Source organism: Triturus cristatus, chromosome 10 (assembly GCF_964204655.1).
Source record: "Triturus cristatus chromosome 10, aTriCri1.1, whole genome shotgun sequence".
Lineage (NCBI taxonomy): Eukaryota > Metazoa > Chordata > Amphibia > Caudata > Salamandridae > Triturus > Triturus cristatus.
In genome coordinates, this window is record NC_140593.1 from 1,212,840,133 (window position 1) to 1,212,865,902 (window position 25,770).

At 46.8% G+C, this 25,770-nt stretch overlaps 1 protein-coding gene across 3 annotated transcripts in view; it reads right to left on the minus strand.

Moving 5' to 3' along the window:
* The window catches only part of PLXNA3 (plexin A3), an 845,431-nt gene that overhangs the window by 640,287 nt on the left and 179,374 nt on the right, over window positions 1–25,770 (minus strand). For all 3 annotated transcript variants that reach the window (XM_085629709.1, XM_085629711.1, XM_085629710.1), the window contains exon 3: window positions 13,278–13,460. In XM_085629709.1, the coding sequence (XP_085485835.1) occupies window positions 13,278–13,460 (183 nt within the window). The remainder of the gene's footprint in view (window positions 1–13,277; window positions 13,461–25,770) is intronic.

Sequence of the window (25,770 nt, forward strand, 5' to 3'; positions counted from 1 at the left end):
GCACTGCCTGTCCCACTGCAGCATCCTCCTCGCTTAAAGTTGCCAAGCAGTAGTGCTTAGTAAACGTGTGTCTGGTCGACCACGTAGCTGCTCTGCAGATGTGTTGCAAAGATACTCCAGCAAATAAGGCAGTAGATGATGAGACTGCCCTCGTGGAGTGTGCCCTCACTTGAGACTGCAGAGGTTTATTTGCCCTTTGGTGGCAGAAGACAATAGCTGCCGAGATCCAGCGTGCAATCGTTGGTTTAGTAACCTGACGTCCTTTATGACAGCGTCCATATGCTATAAAAAGTTGATCTGATTTCCTGAAAGAAGCTGTCTTACTGATGTAGAACTTAAGACACCGCTTGACGTCCAAAGAATGTAGTCTTTGTTCTGCAGGTGTCTGAGGATTGGCAAAAAATGTCTTTAATATTACTGGCTCATTAATGTGAAAGTCAGTAGGCACCTTGGGTAGAAATGATGGATTGGTGCGTAACACTACAGCATCCGGTTTGAACTGCAGGAACGGAGGTTTGATGGTAAAAGCATGGATGTCACTGACACGACGAGAAGACGTTAGTGCCAGAAGTAGAGCTACTTTCCAAATCAGATATTTTAGGTCGGCCTTGTGAATGGGCTCGAACGGAGGTCTCATCAATTGTGCTAACACAACGTTGAGGTGCCATAACGGTGGAGGACGCCGAACTGGCGGAAATTTCCGGAATAGACCCTTAAAGAATTGGCGGATTATTCTAGAGGAACAAAGGGAACTTGATCCATCTTGCCGGAAACGTGAAATGGCTGCTAGAAAAACCCTTAGGGTTGCATGCGACAGTCCAGAACTGGCTAGGTGCAAGAAGAATGGTAGCAATTGTTCTGCCGTGGAATGTATCGGATGGACTCCGTTAGCAGCACACCAATGGCAGAAACGTTTCCATTTAAACTTGTACGTCCTGATTGTAGAAGGTGCTCTTGCCTGGGCCAAAATATCCCTACAATCCTGCGGGATGTCTAGGTGGGCGAACTCATGGTGTTCAGGTTCCAGGCTGATAAGCTCAGTGAGGAGGGATTTGGATGACAAATTCTCCCTTCGCTCATTGTGAGCAGATCCGTCCGATGTTGCAGGAGGATTGGTTGGCATTGGGACAGGAGGAGCAGTTCTGAGAACCACGCTTGCCGTGGCCAGCGCGGGGCTATTAGGATCAGGTGGCAAGGTTGTCTCCTCATCTTCCAAAGGACCCGAGGTATGAGGGGTATTGGAGGAAAGGCGTACGCAAATAGATTGCACCAGTTTATCAAAAGGGCATTCCCTTGTGATTCCTTGTGGGGATGCCAGCTTGCGTAATTTCGGCATTTCCGGTTCTCCGGCGTAGCAAAGAGATCGAGTAGCGGACGGCCCCATAGTTGGAATATCCTCTCTAGAGTGGGTTGGTGTAACTCCCACTCGTGGGTCGACGAGGAGGACCTGCTCAGGGAATCCGCTAGGACATTGGATACTCCTGGCAGGTGTACTGCCGTAAGCAAGATCTGATGACTGAGAGACCAGTCCCAAATTCTTTGAGCTAACCTGGAGAGACTTGGGGATTTTGTTCCGCCCTGTTTGTTGACATAGTGCATACAGGTTGTGTTGTCTGTCTGTACTAGCACTGACTCTCCTTGGAGCAAAGGCAGAAATGATTTTAGAGCCAGAAAAATCGCCATGAGCTCCAACTTGTTGATGTGCCAAGATCTTTGATGTGTGGACCATCTTCCCTTCACAGAGAGATCCTCCAAATGTGCGCCCCATCCTTCCAATGAGGCGTCTGTTGTGAGTGTTCTGTCCGGTGGCAACGACAGAAAGGACATGCCTTCCGTCAAGTTGGCTGGAATTGCCCACCATGCGAGTGCTGACTTTATCTGATCTGTGACACATATCATGTCGTGGAAAGATCCCGTTACCTGACGCCACTGAGCATCCAGAGCTTCCTGAATAGGACGTGTCCTCAGCCGGCAATGAGGGATCAAGGCAATGGATGATGACGCCATTCCCAGAAATGATTTTAATAGTCTCACAGAAACTGACTCTCTTGATCTGATCAGAGCCACCAGTCGCAGCATCTTTTTGAGACGCTCCTGGGAGAGGAATGCCTTCGCTGACACAGTCTCCAGAGTTGCGCCCAGGAAATCTCTTTGTTGGTACGGATGAAGTTGGGATTTTTCCACATTTACGGATAGGCCTAAAGAGCGAAGCACGTTCTGGCACAGAAGAGTGTGTTGTCGCAGGTGAGTGCTTGACTGAGATTTCAGGAGAAAATCGTCCAGGTATGGAAATATTTGCACTCCCTGGAGGCGCAAATACGCTATTACTGGAGCCAGTACCTTCGTGAACACTCGAGGGGCCGAGCGCAGGCCAAATGGTAACACTTTGAATTGGTAATCGTGTTGACCCACTCGAAAACGCAGGAACTTGCGATGCCGCTGTAAAATAGGGATATGAAAATAGGCATCCTGGAGATCTATCGTCGCCAGAAAATCTTCCTGCAAGAGTAAGCGCAAGATGTCTACCAGCGTCATCATACGGAAGGATTGGCTCTTTATATACTTGTTTAGTGCTCTTAGATCGAGGATGGGCCTCCACTCTCCGTTCTTCTTTGTGATCAAAAAGAACCGGGAATAAAAACCTTTTCCCTTCTGAGACACTGGTACCAGTTCTATAGCTCCTTTTTGCCTTAAAAGTCGTACTTGATGCAACAGTTTTCATGTGAGCTGGTGGCGGTCCGGAGGGTGGAGTGGGAGGAGGGAATTTGGTGAATTCTAAGGCGTGTCCCTTCTTCACAATGTCCAAAACCCAACGGTCCTTTGAGATGGAGGACCATTGGGAAAAGAACAGAGAGATTCGACCTCCAACCTTGTCCGTCCGGTAAGAGTCACTGTCTCTTTGATGCGGTTCCTCTGTATGAAGATTTTCCTCTATATGACTTGGAGGTTTGCTGCCGTGATGTTTGCTGTTGCTGTCCATAAGAGTAGCGGTTGGACCCTTGATTGTAAGGTTTGTATTGTTTATTGTCTCTTCGAAAACTTGAGGAGGTGCCGCGTCCGCGTGCACCACGAAAATTACTCCGCTGAAATTGAAGGTTTCCTAGTGATCTAGCTGTTTCAGTGTCTTTCTTTATGGACTGTAGAGCTTCATCGACATGGCTCCCAAATAAAGACTCTCCGTCATATGCCATGTTTAGGATCATGGACTGAACCTCCTGACGAAAGGATGTAGATTTTAACCATCCTTGCCTACGCAGAACAGCCGCTCCGGCAAGCTGACGGAAACCCATGCAGGCGATGTCTACTGCACAATCGATTATTTCCGCCGATGCCGCTTCTCCCTCTTGGAGCAACTTCATTGCCTCCACTTTAGATGGCTCTGGTAACTCCTGGACCACATCCGAGATATCAGCCCAAACTTGTCTGTCATATCGTCCCAGGATGGCCAAGGCATTAGCTGCTCTAACCACCGTAGAGGCCATAGAAGAGAATTTACGCCCTATGGCATCCATCCGACGTCCGTCACGATCCGGAGGTGAGGTGATAGAAGATGCCGGATTTTTCGCCTTACGTTGCGCTGCCTGCGTAACGACCGACTCAGGTTTAGCCTGACCCGTGAGGCATGCTGGGGTTCCTATTGGTGCCTTATATTTCTTTTCTAATCGAGGCACCTGAGCTGGCAAGGTATTCGGTGTCTGCATTAATTTCTTGCCCTCTTCCCAAATAAACTCAACTATGGGAATAGCATGAGTCTGTTTGTAAGGTTGATTCTTGAAATCATAAAGGAAGCAATCTTCCTCCCTGCGCTCCGTTGTTAACTTAAAACGGTGTGATGCCCTTTCCATCAGTTGGTGAAAGTTGGCTATGTCCACTGGAGGTGAATCCCCTGTTACTATCTGTGAGGGGGATGGTGTTTGTGCCTGGTAATTGTCCCACTCCGCCATATCATCATCATTGTCATCTACATCCCCATCATCATCTGGGATTTCACCCTCTTCTGTGTCCTGAGGGCCTTCCTCTACAGGCTCATAATGAGGCAACAATCTTTCCGGAACCTGTCGTGGCGGTACAGGCGGCATCTGAGGAGCAGGATTTACAATAGGTACCGGTGGAACAACTGCTGGAATCACCGGGGTTGACGGAATCTCTGAACGTTGAGGAGATAGAGGGAACCGTTGGTTGTAGTCGTCCAACATGCGTTGGAGATTAGTAATGAGCGACAAAGGAAGGGTCGCCGTTCTATGCTTCGGAGGGGCCTGGTGTATATATACCGGATCCTCATCCTCACTCCTGACATCCTGGCACTTAATAACTAAGTCGGATGGACTTTGTGCCGTTCCGAAAGACTCCGGTAACCCTTCGGACTCCTGATCCGAATCCGTAGCGAATAATGGTGAGGGAGGCTGTGCATCTCCCACAGGAATATTTTGTTCCTGGCTATCCGGGCCCACAGTAGGAGGTAACGGTGTCCAAGAAACTCCAGCTAAAGATGAAACCGACGCTGAAGCTAGCTGAGGCTGTTGTTCCCTTCTTGTTTTCTGGGTAGACGCAACACCTCTTATTTGTACCCTTACGAATGTCTGTGGAGATGTACTCGTCGATGGAGCCGTCGTCGACGGAATGATGGTCGACGGAATTATCGTCGACGAAGTCTGTGGCAACAAAATTGCCGTCGTCGGAATCGCCGTCGACGGAGCCGTCGTCGACGGGGCCACCGTCGACGGAGCCACCGTCGACGGAGCCGCTGCCGACGGAGCCGTCGTCGAGGTCTTCACAGATAAGGTTTTCGTCGACGGAACCACCGTCGACAGTGTCGTCGACGGGATCTTCTTTTTCTTCGCCGACGGAGCGGGCGTCGACGAGCTCGACGACGTCTTCGTCGACGGCACAGTCTTCGTCGACGGACCCTTTGCCTTCTTCGTCGACGTCGAAGTAATGGGCACAATAGAAGTCACCGCCCTCGAAGAACTGATGGTAATCGTCGACGAGGATAACGTCGACATAACGCTCGTCGACGACGAAGCAGCTGACGTCGTCGTCGGGGTCACCGTCGACGAGGTAGAAACAGCAGATCTCGTCGTCGGGAGCATCGTCGACGAGGCTGACAATTTTTTTCCCAGAGGAAGTAGACGCCTCAGCAGCCTGAGAACAGTGTCCCTTAGGCGACAAAGCAGTAGGTGAGACCACAGAGGTGGCAGTTGTCAGAGGCAAAGCCAGCTTCCTCTTCTTCAGGAAAGGAGATGGTAACTCCTGCACACTACTGCGCTTAGAGGCTGGTTGGGAACGACCAGAAAAGAGACTTTCCACATCAGAGAGTGGGTTATCCTTGTCCTTCAGTCTCTGTAGCCATAATAGCAGGCGGCCTTCTCTGTCCTTTAGAGTTTTTGTAGAAAAAGTTCTACAAAATTTACATTTTGCCACCTCATGGTCAGGATATAAACAGTAAATGCACTTACTGTGTGGGTCCTCAGAGAACAAACGCAGCTTTCCACATGAAGAACATGGTCTGAACAAAGATTTCTTACTAGAAGACATCCTTACTGACAAAAACTGAGCAGAGCTCAGGGAGACTCCCTGTCACACGACGTGCGGTAGAAAATCTGAGGTGAGAAGCTCTGAGGAGAAGGTTCTAGAGAGGGGCTGACGCCTGATTGGCTGGAGTTCGGACTTACATAATGACAGAGATAGACTACAAAGGTCTTTTGTCTCTCTCCATTGTATTCCTATGGAGTTTTTTCTCTTATAGGTACACTATGTGTGTTTTACACCTATATGCACTAATTATATGATTACTTATGTATATATTTTATATGTATATATATATATTGCTATTTTATTTACCGTGGGACTCCCACTCCGACGACGGGGAATATTCAAGCATGTGAATCTATGAAAGACACCCTAATACTGGAGAAAGACATAGATATTGACTCGCCTTGGTCCTGATTCCATTTAGGTTTCTGTTTGATGAAGCAACACCTTAGAGAATAAGTTGGCTTTCCTCATTGTTAGGTAAGACTTTTTTAACAAACTCATGCAGCGTTGACACATTAGAGTTGGGTCACTCTTATTTAAAATTCTTTCTGTTTTTTGGTTCACAGCCACATGTTGGTCCTGATGAGAATCCCAGCACTCAGTGGGATTCGAAACGCGTAGACCTCTCTCCGCTTCGGGCCAATCTTTGTTTAAAGCAAACAGTGAATCAACCCATGACTATGTCAATTGCGATATATTGATGGCCTGTATATAAATTGTATATAATGTGATTTGAATGTGTTGTTTGTATGTTAAGTAGAAAAAACTTTTTCTTTTTCTTTTTTGTGCACAGGTGTCTAAATTGTAACAAATGTATTCGTATTGTTAGTATTGTTATTTATGTTGTGATGCATTGTAATGAGCGTACTTTATTTAACTTTAACAAAAAACAAAAAAATGCAGTGTTTATAAAATAGCAAACACTTTTTTGATTAAATTCACCAACAAAGCTGTGGCTAGTGTTCTTGTTTAATTCAGTCCACTACGTAAAACCCGAGTTGAAAACACATACAGTATTGGCACTTGTTTTGTTCTTTATATTAGCTTTGGTTTGGCCGTGCTGCTATTTGAGCCAGAACCCTCTTTGCTTTTTGAGGGGTATAAATCAGCACAAAATGCGGGGTAGGCACCCGCTATGGAGGCACCGATGCGGGGTGGGCTCCCGCTCGGTCTTCAGCATGGATCAGTGGCGCCAACGCGGGGTAGGCTCCTGCCCGTTTTACCGCCGCGCCGAGATGCAGGGTGGGCACCTGCTTGATAAACAGCAGCTGTGGGAGGGGGAGGGGGGATCCCCACGCCGGGGATTCCCTTAAAATGGTCGCAGCTCAGCGCTGCCGGCAGCAACGGGACGCGCTTCTTCTCAGCTGGTCAAAGAGCCACACGCTCTGTTCAAATAAATGCAAAAGCGCTCCCAGGGAGCTAGAGGCAAAAGTCCAGGATCAACAAGTGGAGAGCGTCTCCATATAAAAAGGCAACGTTCCAAGTCCAGGGAAAGCCCTTCAGGATGCAGGGGGGGAAAAGGCTGGGCCCAGGGGCCAGCTCACAGGGCTCTCCAGCAGGGAGGCAGTCCCCAGTGGCGGTATCTCCTGGCGCCCAGCAGCAGCAGGCCCCCCTCAAGTTAGGAACACAGAGAGAGAACATTTTACATGGGGTCACAGCCCCTTTTTATACACAGGTGTCCTTTGTCACCAAGGTGCAGGGCAAGGGAAAAACCAGATGCAACTGGTTCTGGAGCACTTGGTTTTGCTCAGCCCCTCTCCCTATTCACAGGACAGGCTAGGGACATCAGACGCACCACAAGGGGCGGAGCCAGCATTGTGGAGGGAAGGCACAGCCCTATTCAGGTCCCAGGTGCAACTCCTCCCTCCCATCTAGCTGCTGATCTCCCTATTCACCACTGGGCTGACTCATCCTGACTCCTGGAACTCCCCACACCATCCAGCACCTGTCAATCACAAGCCAGACATGCACTCCACATCAGGCAGGCAGACCCACAGCACACAGAAGTGCCAACTTCTAGAAGTGGCACTTCTCCTATAGTTATAATAAATCCGCGCACATCATTGCGCAGCATTTATTCTTACGAGTTCGCACATACTAAACTTGACCCTGCACTCCTCTCACATCAGGAATTACCATGGACACACATATCCCCCATGCATTCCTATTGGAGGGCAGGCCAGTCTCACAAAATGTAACAGAGCGCACGCACTTTATACGGGGACACCGTGCTAAAGTGCCTAGAGGCCTAAAACGACTAACATCAGGTCACATTAAAAGGCAAAAAGTTTAGGGGTGAACCTGCCAGAAGGGCCAAGTCCAACACTGCCCCTTTATCCTTATATGAACAGTTCATTTCTGTTCGTTTACAGAACTCACCAAGTGTAAGCAAAAACGGTTTTCACTTTCTATGGCTGGTCTGCCTAGGCTTTTTCAAAACTGCAAAATGTTCAGCTATACATAAGCAACTAAATGGAAATCTGCCGTTTGAGTGGTGACCCTGGTTTCTTTCGCCTTTTGATGGACCCCATAGTAAAGTGCAAGTGCCTTCCCTTTTAACATGTTTGAATTGGCATCTTTAACTTGCCTACAAGTCCCTAGTATATGGTACAAGTTGTTGGCAAGGTCTGGAAGTTAAATGCCACTAGTGGACTGCAGCACCTCTTGTTCCATTCACAACAGTGACAGTGCAAACATGGCTTCAGGCCTACCACTGTAGCCTGACTGTAGCAGCGTAAAAACTGCAATTCAACCTTTCAAAATAAACTCTTGACCGGTTAAAACCTCCTTTTTAATTATTAATAAGTCACCCCTATGTAGGCCATGACACTCTAGGCAGGGTGAGTAGGACATGTAGAAATTCAATGTTAAAATGTCCTTACAGTAACTAGCACCCAAAAACTGTTCTCACTGTGGCTGTCCTATAGAGAAAACCACAGGATAGATTAAAATCCTAATAATGTATCTCAGGAACGAGACTCGATAGAAAATTAAACAACTATTTTTAACAGCTAAGAAAAATCCAATTCAATGGTGAAGCTGAATATTTAAATAAATGTTAAGGAACAGTAACACTTAGAAAGTTACCTTTTCCCTGCCTGCAGTCTCTGAGGGCTAATTTGCATTTATTCTCCAACTTCTCCCAGCCAGTGATTGGCATTAGAATACATGTGAAATGCCTCCCAGGAGCAAAGACTAGGCTGACCTGAATGGACAGAGATGACTTTTCGGAACCTCACAGAATATGCAATGTGGTGTTGTGGACCTTCTTATGAAAGCAGTGTCAAATCCTGCTTGAGAGGTTTGCTGAGCTAGATGTAACATTTGAAAGGTAGAGAACAGGACACCAAGACAAGTCTTGTGGATCCACTGCCTGATTGTTGGAAACCCCAGCTTTTGTCCTACCAGGCTTCTGTTTCATGGTTTATTGGTACTACGGTCACAACTTCAAACTTGAGTTTGGTGTCAGATGTGGGAAGACACTAGGATCTGTCCTGTAACCTCACAACCAATACAAAGAAGGTAGACATAGGCACCAACAATCCCTGGCAAACACGGGATTTCAGTAACTGCAACACGGAGAATGTCGTGTACCTCTTAACGTGCCCTTGTGGCTTTAGTATGTAGGCATGACAACCAGGAAAATAAAGGTCTGCATCAACGAACACCAGAATGATTAGGTGCAAAAAGACCAATACCAAACTGATACGTCACTTTGTTGAGAAAAATCACAGAGACACAGACCTCAAGTGGGTCATCCTGGAGGTCATGAAGAAACGCAAATCTGACCTGACAAAAGCCCTACACATCAGGGAGAAAAGATGGGTCTATTGCCTGCGGTCCTGGGAGAACGGGCTCAACAATGAGATCCCATGGCTACAAATGGGTTGTTAATCAACAACTTGCGATACCATGTTTTGTAAAATCCAACAACTTTCTTTACCTCCTAGATCCCCTATGTTTGATATGACCTAGAAAACCTCGGTCATCCTGCACCTTTGGCTGTCTTAAGAACCATACTCACACTGAGCATCTGACCATCCTCATTATTCTAAGACCAAGTAATGGGGTTCTTTACATCATCTAACAGCAACTGGGTACCACCATCATGAACTTAATAACCAGCTTTTTAAGTGGTGGGTTTTAGTACTGCACCATATTGGACCAGCCTGGCCTTTTAATATGTTAAAAACACTGATACGTTGCGTAATTATTTCACTCTCTCCGATACGGCCCCCCCCCCTTTTTTTTTTTGTTGCCTACATGTATGTAGTTTTTTTATGCGGAGAACAAGGCATTAATGTATTATTTAGTATGCAAGGTTCTCACATTTTTTTAATACCTGCTTAGACATCCCCGCCATCGCTGATGACCTGAGGCACGAGTGCCACCCTCACGCTATTTCTTACACCAGCTGTGTGACGCGTTATTTGTGGGTGGAGACACTTTTTACTGCGTCTACCACGTTATACACGTACACCTACACACTGGCAGGATTCGGCTTCACTCTCTACACTAGGCATGCGCGGCCCTTGCGCGATGACTTTCACCAGCGGCCTACGATGCATTCTGTGAGTGGTGCAATTTCATCCGTCTACCAGAATATACTGGTGCGCCCACGTACTGGCAGAATTTGTCTTCAATTAAATGCACTAGGCATGTCCGGGGTACGGCCATTCTTAGATCAGGCACAAGTTCGCTCTAGTAGGCAGCACGAGTTGGGACACCGGAACTAGCGCACCTGGCAGCACTTAACAAATGGCTGGTTCATTTTCCAACAATTAACCAATTAGTCCGCACTATCTATAGCACAGCAGCCCTAGTTCCCTCACTTCACCAACGGGGAGGACTGGGAGCAGTCGCATAGGAGAATCGTGGAAAACTTTCCTTGATGCAGTAAGAGTGTGCTTGGGTGTATGATGGCTGCTTCTCAATTTTTGAAGCCTTTTAATGTGATTGTGATTGGAAAAAGATATTTCACTGTCTAAAAGCTACCATTCACGCCGACTGAGTTTGTGTTTTTTTCCTTTACAGGGTTTGACTACAGGGGTTTTCCTCTCTCCTCCTTCCATGGGGCAAGTAGTTTTGTTGTTTAGGATAAGATTAGTGAGATTCTATCTCACACCATCATTCCTATTTGTGTGCACGCATAGAGTGTCATGTGTCACACGAGTAGTCACTCACATTTAACTGAACCAGTGCATGTATTGTTTTCAGTATTTATGCAGAAACATGTCGACCGCTTACATTACAGTTAGGGGACAATTATTTCCCCATATACCGTCCACTGATTTTAATATCATATAGTTACCAGTCATATTAAAATCCATAATTTGATAACTATAATGATTTTTACTCTCACTCACTTTCTCACGGGCCCCCACTTAGTTTAGAAGTGCATCCCTGTCGTCAGGTGTATGCCCGCCCTCTATCAAACCAAGGTTTTAGAGGGCGAGGACTGGTCAATGATGAAGCATGACACCTGAGGGTGTGTGAGACCAGTCCGTCACATTTTGTGAGATGCCTACACTCACAATTCAACCATAATTAAACAGTGGTCACTACACTAGGAGCAGCTCTTGTTGTTAACATTTGTTGTTGGAGGCTGCTAGCTCCTAGAACCTCGCGCCTCTAGTTCCCCTCCCCATGCATCAACGTGGGGCTCTCTTGTGATTATGAAGACACTAGGATCACCATTTCTCACTCCCTACACACACCCAGCCCTTAGTGCCCAAGTTTAGTGTGGCTAAAAACATTTGCGATCTTGAAGATGCCTGAAGTGGGCAGGATTGGTCCCATGCACTTTTACCAGATTGGTGAGGGAGTGTCCTAGAGTCAATCCCTCCCACTAACTAGCACAAGGCATAAATGTGGCCCCTCTAGGCATCCTCTTCAGGACACTCCTGGACCTGAGGAACAACATTAGACAACTGGACCTGCTATCTGACCTGAGAGGATCCTTAAAGGACAGGACCTGTTCACTCTTGTACCCAAGACAAAGGAGTGAACTCCAAGGGTCAGTTGGCTGACCTCCTGTTCAAGCTACAGTGATACAACAAGCTGCAAGAGGTCTTTTCGGCAACTGCCCAACTGACCAGTGGCAACAGACCTGCACTGGACCCTACTGTTGGGCTCTGCCTGACACCCTGCGAGTCCAGAATTGCCTTCCTGGGTGTGCTGGGGTGCCTTAAATCTGTACTCCTGTGGTGGATTTGTGGAAACGTGTAATATTTGACGTTAGCATAAGCGACAGTCATTTTTGCTGTGGTGCCCATTTCTTTTCCTTCGTAATTCTTCCATCCTCTGCTGCTCGTCTTTTTCACTCTGCTGCTTGTGTTTTCTATTTTAGTTAACTTCCTGACTCAGCTAAAGCAATGTACGTGCTGGGGTTTTTTAGCTGCTAGTGCACCTGGTCTTAGATGTTAACTGTTGGCCATTTACTGCTGCCATAAGCATTCCTGCTCCCCCTCCCACTTTACTGACCAAGTGGTTATACATCTGCCCTTGTTTGCTGATAGCTATTTCTAAAACTGTTCTTTCCATTTCTGTTCCCATGCTTACAAAGCAACAAAATGGTATAAAAGGGACGATGGTTTGTGAATTCAGTGTACTACCTCCTGCAGCACTTGAGTGTGTTGTGTGGATGTGGTCTCACTCTTGAGTGATTGATAAACCTGTTATTTATTCCAACTCCAGTGCCGATCTCCATTTTGTTGGTCTTTGGACCCGTGGACAAGAGGGTGACCCTGCACCAGTGTGCCCACTTTTAGGCACATTTCCACAGATTGGGACTCAAAGGAGTAAGCCAGAAGTTAAAATCTTTTACGAGGACGAGCCTGGATGATGTACCAGCCTCATGCTCCTTTGCAGTCAGCCTTAGTCCCGGTCTACCGCTATCACTATAATTCATGCTTTGTGCTATTTGGCACAATTAATACTTAACACTGTCAATATTAATTTCTCTGGTTACCCTAATTGGATTTTTGTCATTGTGGTGTCATTTTGTTTATTTAAATGTACTCTATTTTTCTAATTCACTTTACTATTACTATTCTGGTACTACTTCACTCATTGCCCAAAGTTAAGCCTGTCTGCTCTGTGCCATAGGTACCAGGGGGTTGAGCTTAGTTACCTTCAAGGGGTCACCATGACAGGGGTTGTAATAAATCTTTCAGGGGAGTAGTCACCCACTCGAATTAATAATCACATTTCTCACAGTAATGTTTAATATTTAGAACATTTATAAAATTATATATAGGGTGTGGGCACCCGGGTGAATCACAGCAAATGAGGAACATGCAAGGTGAAAAACGTGCAAGGCACGTGACCACACAATGTATACAAACACTGCACATTCAGGGATAATTGTCAAAGTATGGAGAGCTAATATTTACAGACCTAATGTTTCTAATGCGGTTTCTACATCTCAAAAAATGTGTTATACATCTTCCAAGAAGCATTTTTATATTTTGTGGAGAGATTGTGTGAGAGTAAATAAGATACTGCCAGGGTTTGCACCACGATCTTCGGTGCTGTTCATATGAGATTGATCAGGAGGTAAAGACGAAACCACAAAAACTGTAAAATGTAGCAACAAATCAATGCATTTTTTAAAAGTGACGATTTACTACACTGGGCAAGGCTATGGTGATATTTTAAAAACTGCAGTGAGAGTGCAAAAAGGGGCAGAAAAGGAGTCGTTAACAGTCTGATTACTGCAAAATGCAATGTTGAGGCCTTACCTTTTTCAGGGTGCCAGCTCTCGTCCCGATGAAGACCACAGAGTGTTCGTTGTAGTTGTAAGCCGCCACGCTGGCCATGCCCTCTGACTTCTCTTCTAAGAGTGGGACCCCTTCGATTACCTTTAAGCCACCCAGGGGTTGGTTGAGAAGCAATCCACAGAAGTCGTCAGTGATGACAATAGGCTGCAGAGAAGAGAGAGAGAGACACTTTAGCACCAAGAGGTTCAGATCAGGTAGAAAGGTTGGAGGTCAGCAAGATTATGACAGAATATGCAAGCAAGAGGGCTTTACATGCCCCCACTTGCACCACACCTGCAAAGCAGAGCAAAATGCATCATTCTGGATTAGGTAAGGAAGGCGAAACCAACATGCTTTCAAACAGAGGGGCAATTGGCACAACATAATCAAAGGAACTAAATAAGTTTACAACCACATAAGCAAGAGAAATCAAACAAGCAAGGCAAGTGAAAAACTTCAATCGCAACAGCAAGGAAACTAACCCTCTTTAACCCAAATGTAAACAAACTAACTCTTAACTTCAGAAATTGGGGACAACGAACTACTCCAACCACGTGAACAGGGTGGACCGAACCCTACTTTATCCACATTAACCCAGCCTCATAAGGAAGGCAAATGGACTCTGTAAGGGAAGCAAAGCACTTTACTGAATGAATAAATGAGTGAATTGAGGGGACTCAGCCAGGTATTCCAGCGGTGACTTTTTCCAATCACACAAGCGAGCAAGGGAACAAATTTTCTTAAAGCACAAGGGTGAGGAAAACCATACACTCCGTCAGCCACTTGAACATGGAGATCCAAATCATACTTCAGCCACATGGTTCAATCACACAATGAGTAGCAACCAAACCTTCCTTTAACCACACACGGGAACCACACACTTCCATCACAAGAGCAGAGAATTGAAAGACCATCCTCTCTCTGAACCTTTTTCCTTTTCCCTGTGATCATATAGAGTTGGTTTTCAAAGCAGAGCATAGAATTTAGCATCCAATTCCAAGGACGTAAAGCTCCAAGAATTTTAAGTTCATGGGACTAGGCTCTAAAATTAATATTTTTCCAAGAAATAGCTCACAAAGTCATGTACTGAGGGATATTTAATTAGTGACAGTATTGTTTAATCTTCACTTTTAGAGAATAGGTTTTAGCTTTAGGGAAGCTACGCGAGTTGTTTCCCTTGAAAGGAGCTCCTCAGTAAAGTCCAAACATTGCCTCAGAGCCGATGTAGTTTCCTCGCAGTTGGAACTTGTGTGCTTTTTTTCTGGATCAGAGCATGCAGGGAGACTGCATCATATGCCAAACTGCAGCCAACTTTCACGCGTAGCTGGGGGTCCTTTTTTAGCAGTGCAATTTTATTGGACTGGAGTGAGCCTGTGAAGCGGCTTTAGACTGGAAGGTGAACATGCGCGTTTATAGGGTTGGCTTAAAGGTTTTTTAAATTTTTTAATTTAAGGTATTTTTATTAAAGTCATACAATGCATGAACAGACATACAGGCTTTAAAGATATATTTTGCAAATACAGTACAACACAACACTCCGTCATTATTATCGTCCAGAGTGCCTTATCTCTTACATCTGTGTGGAGCTATTCAGCTTGGTGCGATTGGAGATATTCAACCAAATACATCCAGTAGTCTCTGGGCTTAGACCCGGTGGGTAGTTCCTCTTCATATGTATTTAATGTATCTTTGCAATATGCCAGATCCTTAATCCACTGTTTGCACTGCGGGATTTTCCCACTTCCCCAGGTCATTGACACTCTTCTTTTTGCCAATAGTAACGCTATCTGGCAGAATTTACGTTTGGTGGAGCGTAAATTACGGGCGAGGCCGAGTAAACATGTCTGAATTGTACATTCAATGGGGGTTCCTAACATGTCACTCAGTATTTTAACAATGTCTGTCCAATACGCCCTGATCTGTGAGCACTGCCACGCAAGGTGAATAAAATCAGCATTATCCACCCCACACCGTTGACATTCGGCATCTGTACGAATACCATATTTATGCTATTTAGTGGGGGTATGGTATGTTTGGTGCAGGTATTTATAATGCAGCATGCGCAGATTGCCGTTAGGGGTGAGCATGTTAGTCAGGGCGCAGCATGTAGACCACTCTTCCTCTGTGAGGTGCGTGTTGAGCACGGAGTTCCAGCGTGCCAGTGCTTTATGTGTATTTTCACCTAGGTCTTCTTGAAGCTGAGCATATAACTTCGTTACCATGTGCATGTTATGAGGGGCAGTGATAAGCATTTGCAATGTGTTCATCTGTGGTGGCTCATCGGGGAATGTAGGGTACAGCTGTTTTATGGCTTCTTTTAATCTATGGTAGGTAAGCTTAAAAAGCAGTGTCTGATTACTAATATATAGGAGGTCTACAGGTTCTATAAATGTGCCGTTTGTATACAGGTCCCGCATTGTTGTTATGCCCACTTGCTGCAGTAAATTCATTCCAACCTTTTCTTGGGTAACCGATAAATCTGGGTGGAAGTTTAAGGGCATCGCCGGTGCATACAATGGTAGTTTACGTGCCATCTTTCCCATTCGTCGCCATGCTGCACTAGTGGCGTTTATTGAGTTTATTTCGTGCTTGGATACACGGTTACGGTGATGTGGTAATATATTGTGTAGTGGGATTGGATGGGCATCTCGGTCTTCGATCGCTATGTGAGGTAGGTCGGGAACAGGGTGGTACCAGTAGTGCGCATATTGCGCTTGAGCGCATAAGTAGTAGAGGAGGAAGTCCGGTACTTTAAATCCTCCTTTAGCGAATGGTAACGTCAAGGCACGTAGTTCAATACGTGCTTGTTTACCTGCCCATATGAGGCAAGTAGTGGTAGTTGTCAGTCTCTGAAATACAGTCCCAGGTGGGGTGATGGGGATATTGTTAAAGAGGTATAGGAATTTGGGCAGAATGACCATCTTGACAATAGCCATTCGGTCCGCCAGAGTGGCAATTGAATCCAGCGTTCCACTTTCTCTTCGAGTCTGCTACTGGGCGTCCCATAGTTTGTGCGGATAACCAGGCTTAAAGGGTTAATTATAAAAGGCCACCCTCCGCGATTACGAGTTAAGACAGAATGGACATCTAATTTCCCTATAACGGTGCTGGCTTTGAGCTGGTACTTCAAATTCGTCTTTGGATCTCTGCATGAGGAGAAGAACTGTGGGTCAACAAGGTGTAACAGGACGGTTCTGATCCAGTGACCAATCCTACAAAGTTAGTCGACCTCAGAAGAGCAGGAGACTGCTAGAGCATCAGCCTGCGACCTCTGCCTCCTGACCCTTCTACAGGAGACTCTCAGGCACTGAGTTTTGGGGGTCACATCCCAGCATCGACAAGGGCTTGTTTTTGCAGCCACTCCACAGAGACCAAGTAGCCACCATTTCTGCACTGCATTTGTGACCAAACTCAAGAACCAGAACACCTTCTGAGAGGGACAGTAAAGCACTGCCAGCTTCTCTAAGAGCTGCAATGTCTGGTTGGTGCCAACAGAGAAGCCATAGTGTGGGTATGTTAACTCGATGGATACAGCAGGAAACCTTCTAGGGCTGGGATGCATTGTTACATATGGCGTCAGTAAGCATAGGGTCTGCTGCAGACCCACTATTTGCATGAGAAACATTGCCTCTTTTCCGTGGAGGACGAGGCACCCCCTTGTCCCCACTGCAGGAATTCTCAGGGGTTTTATCAAATGTGTGCAACTTTTTGGGTGGCAAACACTGAACGCATTCTCCGCATGGTCTTTTAGCTCTTGTGTGAGTTGGTCATCCCTAGGCAAGGCCTGCTTAATGTGGAGCAGCAAATAAAGAGCTCAGCTTCCGTGGCCATAGAATGCGCAGCCTGGCAATGTGCATTACAGCTGAAGCCGCAAGCATCCATGGACCATTCTAGAACAATAAAGTGCTCCCGCAGCACTGCTAACAGATGCTGCCGGAGCTGCACCTTCTTGGAAAAGAGGCCCTGGGTCCTTTTACTGGCTGCTCAGCTCTTCGACAGTTCAGCACGGACCAATGCATTCGAAACTTACTGCAAGGTGCACCAATGAATTGGAACAAGAAAAAACTATTTTTCTGGTCTGCAAAGATCCACTCGCTTAGCTCTACGTGATCTAGAAAAGTTCCAATCGCAAAGTGTCATCACTAGATCCAATGCTGCTGAACCTCAAAGCCTCCAGGGCTGAGATCACAAGTGTCCCCAGACACAGGTGGAGGGGGAGGACATGCTCAAAGTCACACTAAGGTGGGATGACGGAACAGAGGGGGGGAAGGTGCACTGCAAGAATAGGTTTGAGCAGGTTGAGCAAGCCCGAGGGCAGAGTCTGCATTCTGGAGTGCTCACTGCTGGCCAGCTCTTCTGTGCAGCACGGGTTCCAATTCCTAGCTCTGCAGTAGACGATGGTGTCTTGGATGGCACCGACGTTGTCCTCAAGCCAGGGCACTTCTGTCCACAACACCCAATTCAAGCAAGTACTTCGGCACAGGATTCCGGAAGCTCTTTCACCATGCTTCCAAGCTGGGGGTGAAAGAATGGGCCCCTTAGAGTCCTACCTCCAGGGGCACTGATCCGGTCCTCCGGTGGACTTCAGAGCATTGGTCTTCAGAGGGTTTACTGCAGAGGATCAGCCTCTATTAGGCCAATACAAATGTTTTTCCTCAGGACTTATTGTTAATGGGGCTTATTGTTAAAATCCAAACTTTTGGTATGTGGATGCCTAATTATCAACACAACAACAGATAACTTCGATGTAAAAAAATACCCAAATATGCTCCAGACACAATATTTAGAATCTCACATATTTAATCAAATACTAGTGATATTTGTTAATATAGTTTATCATCCATGGGACCAGATCCATCATCAAAAACATTTGATCCAAAAATAACAGAAAACTGTAAACGATGCAAATACTAAAACGTTATCGTATCAGCATCTATTTAGTCCATGCTGATAGTTGGGGTCTAGTTCTCCATTAGCATAGAGCTTTGCATCAAATCATCGGTGGCCACCTAATCAGGGAAGGGGACATTTTTACAGACTACCTTATTGACTAAGCTGGTTTGGCTGGCTATAATATGTCTTTCAACCCCAACACAGACTTTACGGCCATAATTATTTACATGATCACATTGGATGCAGACAGGAACAAGAGCAGTTCATGAGAACCAGAGAATGCTGTGCATTCTTAGGCACACAGATTAAATGATTCGCCCAGAACCACAGACTATTGAACCTAGACTAGGATTCAAAACTGGGATTGATTACATGAATGTTACCGAGGAGAAGAAAGTAAGGATCGAATTGGAAAAGTAAAATGTGGGTACCCAAATGACCATAGGCTACTACCTACAAGGAAACATCTCCAAAAGCATAAAAGGGAGACTAAACAAGCATTCTCAAAGCAAATTAGCCTTGCCTTATAATGGTATTACCTGACTTTTTGGCTTGCCAAATTATTTTTACTGACCCTATATGTTCCAATTTCTCTATTATGGCCGAGGATCCCCTGCCAGTCACCTGGTCAGACCACTCCCTCACCTACTTATCCTGGAAGTTAGTCTCGGCCTGCCCTGCAGGCTCCTGCTTCCGGAAACCAGCCTTCAAAAAAATTGATCCTTCCAAATTCGCTTTGGTTCTGGTGGCATCTAGGCCTACACTTATTCCAGACCTCGATGGGAATTCTATGACCACACTTGCTACTCCGACTTCGTCTAGGTTACTCGAGGGAATCGCCTTCTAACCCCTAGTTTACCCTGGACATACAGGTGCATAAACAGGAGATTAAAATACTTGAACGGGCCTAGCACCTTAGTGATTACTGCCACCTGGTTAAAGCCACTCTCAGGCATAAACAAAAAATCTACTATGCTGCTATCATACAGGCAAAAAAGCAATACTTTACAGCCCGCACTGAGCAGGACCGTAACAACTCCAAGGAGATCTTCCATTTAGTTCAGAGTTTTACGTCTCCTGCGGCTCAAGCGTGTGCTCTCCCGGCCACTGAGGGCTGGTGCAATACTCTAGCTAACTTTTTCTTAGATAAAATACGTTCGATTCAGGCAACCTTCACTTCCTGCCCTGGTCCTCCCTCAGTCCCTGTGCCTATTGCCACACCACCGGCTGCCCCAAGGCACGCTTTGCGAGCCTTCTCTTCGGTCAATTTGCCTAGCTCTCTCAAAATCCTGAAGGGCTTGAAGTCGGGTTCACCTGCGGACCCCTGTGCGGCGAGACAGCTTGCAGCAGTTGCTGAGATTATTAACCCTGATGTTAATACAATCATAAACGCCTCCCTTTGTGAGGCTCGGGTGCCGGTGGACTGGAAACAGGCAAAAATCCTTCCCTTTTAAAGAAGCCTACTCTGGACCCTCTGATCCCAGGGAACTATCGCCCTATCTCCCTCCTGCCCAGGTTAGCCAAAGTCTGTGAGACGGTGGTCTCCAGACAACTCACTGAATTTGTTGAAGAGTCAGATGCCCTGCACCCTGCGCAGTCTGGGTTTCGCTCCTCCTACAGTACCAAGACAGCGCTGTGGAGATCTTCGAAGCCATCCGCGACTGCTTAGATGCCGGTGGGAGAGCAGCATTGGTAATGCTCGACCTGTGGGCTGCATTCGTTATGGTCCCGCGTGCCAAGCTGCTCGCCAGACTTACAGAGATTGGTGTCTCTGGCAATGCCTGGGGCTGGTTGAGGTCCTTCTTGGAAGGGCGGGCTCAACAGGTTTGGTTGCCACCGGCCGCTTCCACTCCACAGTCGGTCACCACTGGTGTCCCACAGTGGTCTTCCCTTAGCCCCCTTCTCTTTAATATCTATGTTACTCCTCCGGTCTATTTAGCCGAGGAGTTGGAAGCTAAGGTGATGGCATATGCTGACGACACCCAGCTCCTCTTTACGTGGGGTAAGGAGGAGGACTCCGTATTCTCTGTACAGCAATGCTTGTCATCGGTTTTTGAGTGCCTTGCGGCGGCCCAACTCAATTGTAACGAAGACAAGTCAGAGATCCTACTTTACGGTAACTTTCCCCCTGACTTCAGAAACACGGTCTGGCATCCTGGTTTCCCTTTACCAATCTCCAATGGGAAATCCGCTAAAAACCTAGGAGTGTGGTTTAAGGATAACCTCTCCTTTTCTGCTCAGGTGAAAAAGATCTCAGGCAGCTGTTTTGGCCTCAAAACACTAAGGAGTTTTCTATATCTCCTTCCTAGGTCTGCCAAAGAGACGGTCATCCGGGCTTTGATCCTGTCTTGATTGGATTACGCTAATGCGCTGTACATTGGCATCCCTGGATATTCCCTGAATAGACATCAGGTTATCCAGAATGCGGCCGCTAGGCTGCTCCTGGGAATCGCTAAGAGGTGTAGTGTGCGTGATCATCTGCGCACCCTCCGCTGGCTTCCCGTGGCGGATAGGGTCAAATTTAAATCTCTGGTCACTGCTCACCGAGCCCTTTACGCTCATGGGCCCGCCTACTTACAAAAGCGGTTCTCCTTTTATGTCCCGCTGAGACAACTGCAATCTTCTGCCCTCCTTCTAGCTAGGGTACCTCGGTTCTTTCGCCACAAGCTGGGTGGATGTTCTCTGGCTGTTAAGGCTGCTCAGGCTTGAAATGCCCTCCCATTTCTACTACGCAATACTCAGGACCCGTTAGCATTCAAGAAACTATTAACAAGCATTTACAATGCAACGGTCTCGGCATTGTTAAAGTTAGAGCTATTGGCATTGCTCATGACAATGCCGTTTCTTTAAATGTTTTAAAAACAAAAACAAACAAAAATAATGTCATGAGCAATGCCAATAGCTCTAACTTTACCAATGCCGAGACCATTGCATTGTAAATGCTTGTTTATTTAATACAAGTTGACAGCTGGGGTGGACAGATAGACAACCAGAATATATCCTGCTGGCCGGATCCCTTTGAACCCACGGGGGTGGGGGAGGGGGGGGGGGGTCTAGGCGACAACATTATCTCACAGCCCGTGCCCCTGCATTCATATTACACTATCACTGTATTCTCTGAGCCCTGTCTTGTCATGTCTGCATGCTTGCAGTGTCTCAAAGCGCTTTGAAACAGCAGACAGGCAGCATACCAGCGCTACATCACAATTTGTAAACAAACAAAACAGTTCAGACACTCTTTGTCACTCCTGTTCTTTACAATGATGCCCTTATCTGTTCGAAGCCAGACCCCTAACCCCCAACCACACACATAGCGCCCAGAAACATTAAGAGGAGCTCAGACCACCAGTCCGGTAATAGCGCCAGAGGTACATGAGGCTGGGGGTGAGTTTGCATGAAAATTCATTTATTTCCCTGTGTGCCTCGCTGCGCTATGTTAGCACTGAGTGCGAAATTCTAGTTTCACAGAGCACTGTATAGAATGGATCGCTTCTGGGTGCTATATTTAAATGTAATGCTGCGAAGGATGTCCCAATGACAACACAGGAAATGAAATTGATGCAAAGGAATTGCATATCACACGCTTTTCAGGTTGGGCAGGTCCAGCCCCCTTTAGATTTATTTCACGCGTTGCATCATGGTATTCGTAGTCTCAATTGGCAGTCATTCCTTCTCAGCACTGTAAGTCTTCACAAACATATGTTGATTTTTCTGTAATCTTTGTCAACAAAAAAAGCATCTACTTACAGTGTAAACAATGACGCAGTTCAAAGGGCAAGCGACAGAATTGCCCCTCCGGGGGCGCACGCACCCCTGCGCAGGAAGCAAGGCTCCGAGGGACCACGTTCATATGCTTGAAAGCGTGAGAGCTACCCCGACAAATCAGCTTGTGCAACATTTAAAAGTGCTCGGCTCCCGTTGAGGGATTCGTTTTACCAGAGGCATTATGGGACTTGTAGTTTTTTATATTTTCCATTCATTCCTGATTTTTGACCATTTTAGTTCACGACATGTACATACTTTGCTTTTTTTATGCTAATCATGTAAAAACTCACATTTCTGTGCAGTTAAATAATTTTGGAAGGCAAATGGAAGAGTCCTTTAAATGACCACGTTGATAAGAATCACCCTGCTGTCTCTTGTCGTGATATAATTTAAAAGACGCTTTTGCAGCCAATGAATCAATAACCCCCAAAGTGAAGGAAACACATTTAAGTGGCTTTTACGTCACCTTTCTTTGTATTGGTTACACATTTCTTTTTACTTTTGCACTTTCTATTGCTACCGGTAAACAATGACGGGGGAAGTGAACAAAGTGTAAATAGCGCTTCACACCACTTAGGCGCTATGCTTGAACACAGAAGCAAACATTATTTGCACCAATTCTTAGGGAGGTGCCAACATCTGAATTAGGAGTGGGCAGTTCAAACTTCACGTGTCTCACTATGAGACCTCAGCTGAGACAACGCACGGGGTGCAAAGCGGAAGCCGAGCCACTACAAATAAGCATTGGCAAACCCAATGTATCTGGACTTGGCAAGCTGTCGCAATGGATATTTTGCAAGCGGCACAAAAACAAAAAGAGAAAACAGGCAGCTACCTGACCAATCCACTATATGCTTGCAATAAATATTGTGAAATTAAAAATAATAACATCGGACTGTTTTACTGGTGATGTTTTGTCACACGCATTTCAGTTGTATCGTGCATTTAATTATTATGTGACAGGGAGAAGAAAAAATCAACACCGAACAAAACTATTAAGATAAGGGGAACACTTATAAAAGCAATGTGTTAGGTTGTGTCTCCCAGACCGTGCAAGAGGTCTGGTTGCACACAGAGGCGCAACTAGAGCCCAATTTCGAGAGGGGGGGGGGCTAAGACATTTTTTCGCGGGGGGCTGGGCTGGGCTGAATCTTTAAGCAATAGGCAGAGTGGAGCTGCAGGGGCTCTTAGAAGGGGTGAAACACCAGCGAGGCCTCATTAACATGCAAATGGTCTTTCAAAGACCTGTGAAGTGCTCGGGTGCGGCTGTGTTGGCACTGGGAAGCTGTCTCATCCCGGGCTGCCACAGGGGGGAGGGGGGGGGGAGGGGGGATGAAGCCCTTTGAGTCCAATTGGTGTTGCGCGCCCGGTCCCTGGGGACAGAGATGAGGAAGTAAAGGGGGTGGGGGGAGGAGTAGAGAGGTGGGAGTGTAGGGGCCGCCACAAGTGTCACCAGACAGCTGGACCTTAACGTTGTGCGCAGGCAGCCTGGGGAAGCTCGAAGCAGGGAAATCCACAGCAGTAAGTTTCCTTGCTTTGGCCGAGGCCGCAGGGCACTTCAGGCCAGAGACGGGGTGGCAAGGCCGAGTGAGGTCCTGGCGAAGGCGCAGAGACCCGGAGGAAGTGCGGAAGCGAACGAGGGGTTGGAAGCGGGCGAGGTGAGGGCCAGGAACACCACAGCCTTTCTCCGAGGCAAAACAGAAATGCCTCGGAGAAAGGCAGCGTCGTTTTCGGATTCGGGGGCGTGTTTTGCTGTTGATAATTAGACTTTCTACAAAAAACACGCCCCCCGATCCGAAAAGGACAGGGCCTCATCGGAGTGACGGGACCTCTTCTCCAATGGCTGGCCAGCATTGAAGAGCCCAGCCAATGGAGAACAGGGGAGAAGAGGGGCGGGTTCAAGCCCCTCTTCTCCAAGTCATTAAATCTCCGACTTCCGGTTCTGCCTTCGGCAGACCGGCGGTCCTCGATCTAAAAACTCACATGTTGCCGTAGATGTTGGTTGTGCAGTGCAGAGACTCTTCTTGGTTCCGTGCTGGGACACTCCTCGGAGTAGCTATTGTGCGTTATAAAAGCACTTAACATAACATAACATGCTTTTTCAGATTGACAAAGCCTAAAAAAAGTGCAATGGTGACGTATGGGAACATATAATTCATGAGACTAGGTATTTAAATTACATAGAAAAAAAAAACATTTACACCTGTGGAGATCTCTAAGCAGAAGAAAGTAGATCCTTATTGTGGAAAGTGAAGCGGTGGAAGGATACAAGTCCTTCCAGTAAAACGAAAGTAAGGAAGCTAAGTTGCATGCGATGGACCATCACATGAAGAGGAAGGAAAGCCACTGAATGTATGCATGCAAATGAGTGACAGGAAGTCAACCAATGCGAAGCACTGGTATGACCAAACGTTCTCTAAGTTCTAGTACCGCCCGCAATAGGTCTTTGACAACAGGCAGCTAAACGTTGTCTTGTATGCAAGACCTACCTAACAAACAGGACAATGTGTGCCTCCCACATCCCCCCACACACAGCCGGGAGGTCCCTACTACTCAGCTAGCAAGCATGTAAGGCTGCTACCCGGGTGTTCTCCAGCACCAAGACCAATAGTTAAGAATAGACATGGGATACCTTTCAGAAACTACTAAGATGCTGAGCGCACAGCTGCAGCACAAGCTCAGATTTTCATTCTTCAAAACACCTTCTTTAATTACTTAAGTAGGTAATATAGAGCAGCCTCTACTGAGTCAACTGATCATATGCAAAGAGGAAGCAGTAATTGTGCTATCAACAGGGGAACAAAATGACTGAGGGGCTCAAGCGGCCCCCCTTCATTCACTCGAGCTAAGAGGGACTAAACTAATGCCTCTTGGGTGAGACAAGCAAGGTAGGAGACCCAGCATTGTTTTTGGACCACGTGACCAAGAGGAACCACAGTCTCTTAATGGCATCATTTAAGCAAGAGAAGATGAATACCCCTCTCTTGGATCGAATACGCAAGGGAGGGCCTACTGCTGCCTCTTGGATCACAGAAGGGAGGGAGGGCCTACTACTGCCTCATGGATCACAGAAGAGAGGGAGGAAGGGCCAACTACTGCCTCTTGGATCACACCAGTAAGGGAGGACCTGCTACCGCCTCTTGGAACACACAAGTAAGGGAGGGTCTACTACTGCCTCTTGGATCACAGAAGGGAGGGAGGGCCTACTACTGCCTCGTGGATCACAGAAGGGAGGGAGGGCCTACCACTGCCTCTTGGATAACACATGTAAGGGAGGGCCTACCACGACCTCTTGGATCACAGACGTAAGGGAGGGCCTGCTACTGCCTCTTGGATCAAAGTAGTAAGGGAGGACCTACCACTGCCTCTTGGATCAAATACATAAGGGAGGGCCTACCACTGCCTCTTGGATAACACATGTAAGGGAGGGCCTACCACTGCCTCTTGGATAACGCATGTAACGGAGGGCCTACCACTGCCTCTTGGATAACACATGTAAGGGAGGGCCTACCACGACCTCTTGGATCACAGACGTAAGGGAGGGCCTGCTACTGCCTCTTGGATCAAAGTAGTAAGGGAGGACCTACCACTGCCTCTTGGATCAAATACATAAGGGAGGGCCTACTACTGCCTCTTGGATCACACATGAAAGGGACGGCCTACTACTGCCTCTTGAATCCCAGAAGGGAGGGAGAGCCGACTATTGCTTCTTGAATCACACCAGAAAGGGAGGACCTGCTACTGCCTCTTGGATCAAATATGAAAAGGGAGGACCTACTGCTGCCTCTTCTATTTACAGAAGGGAGAGCCCACTACT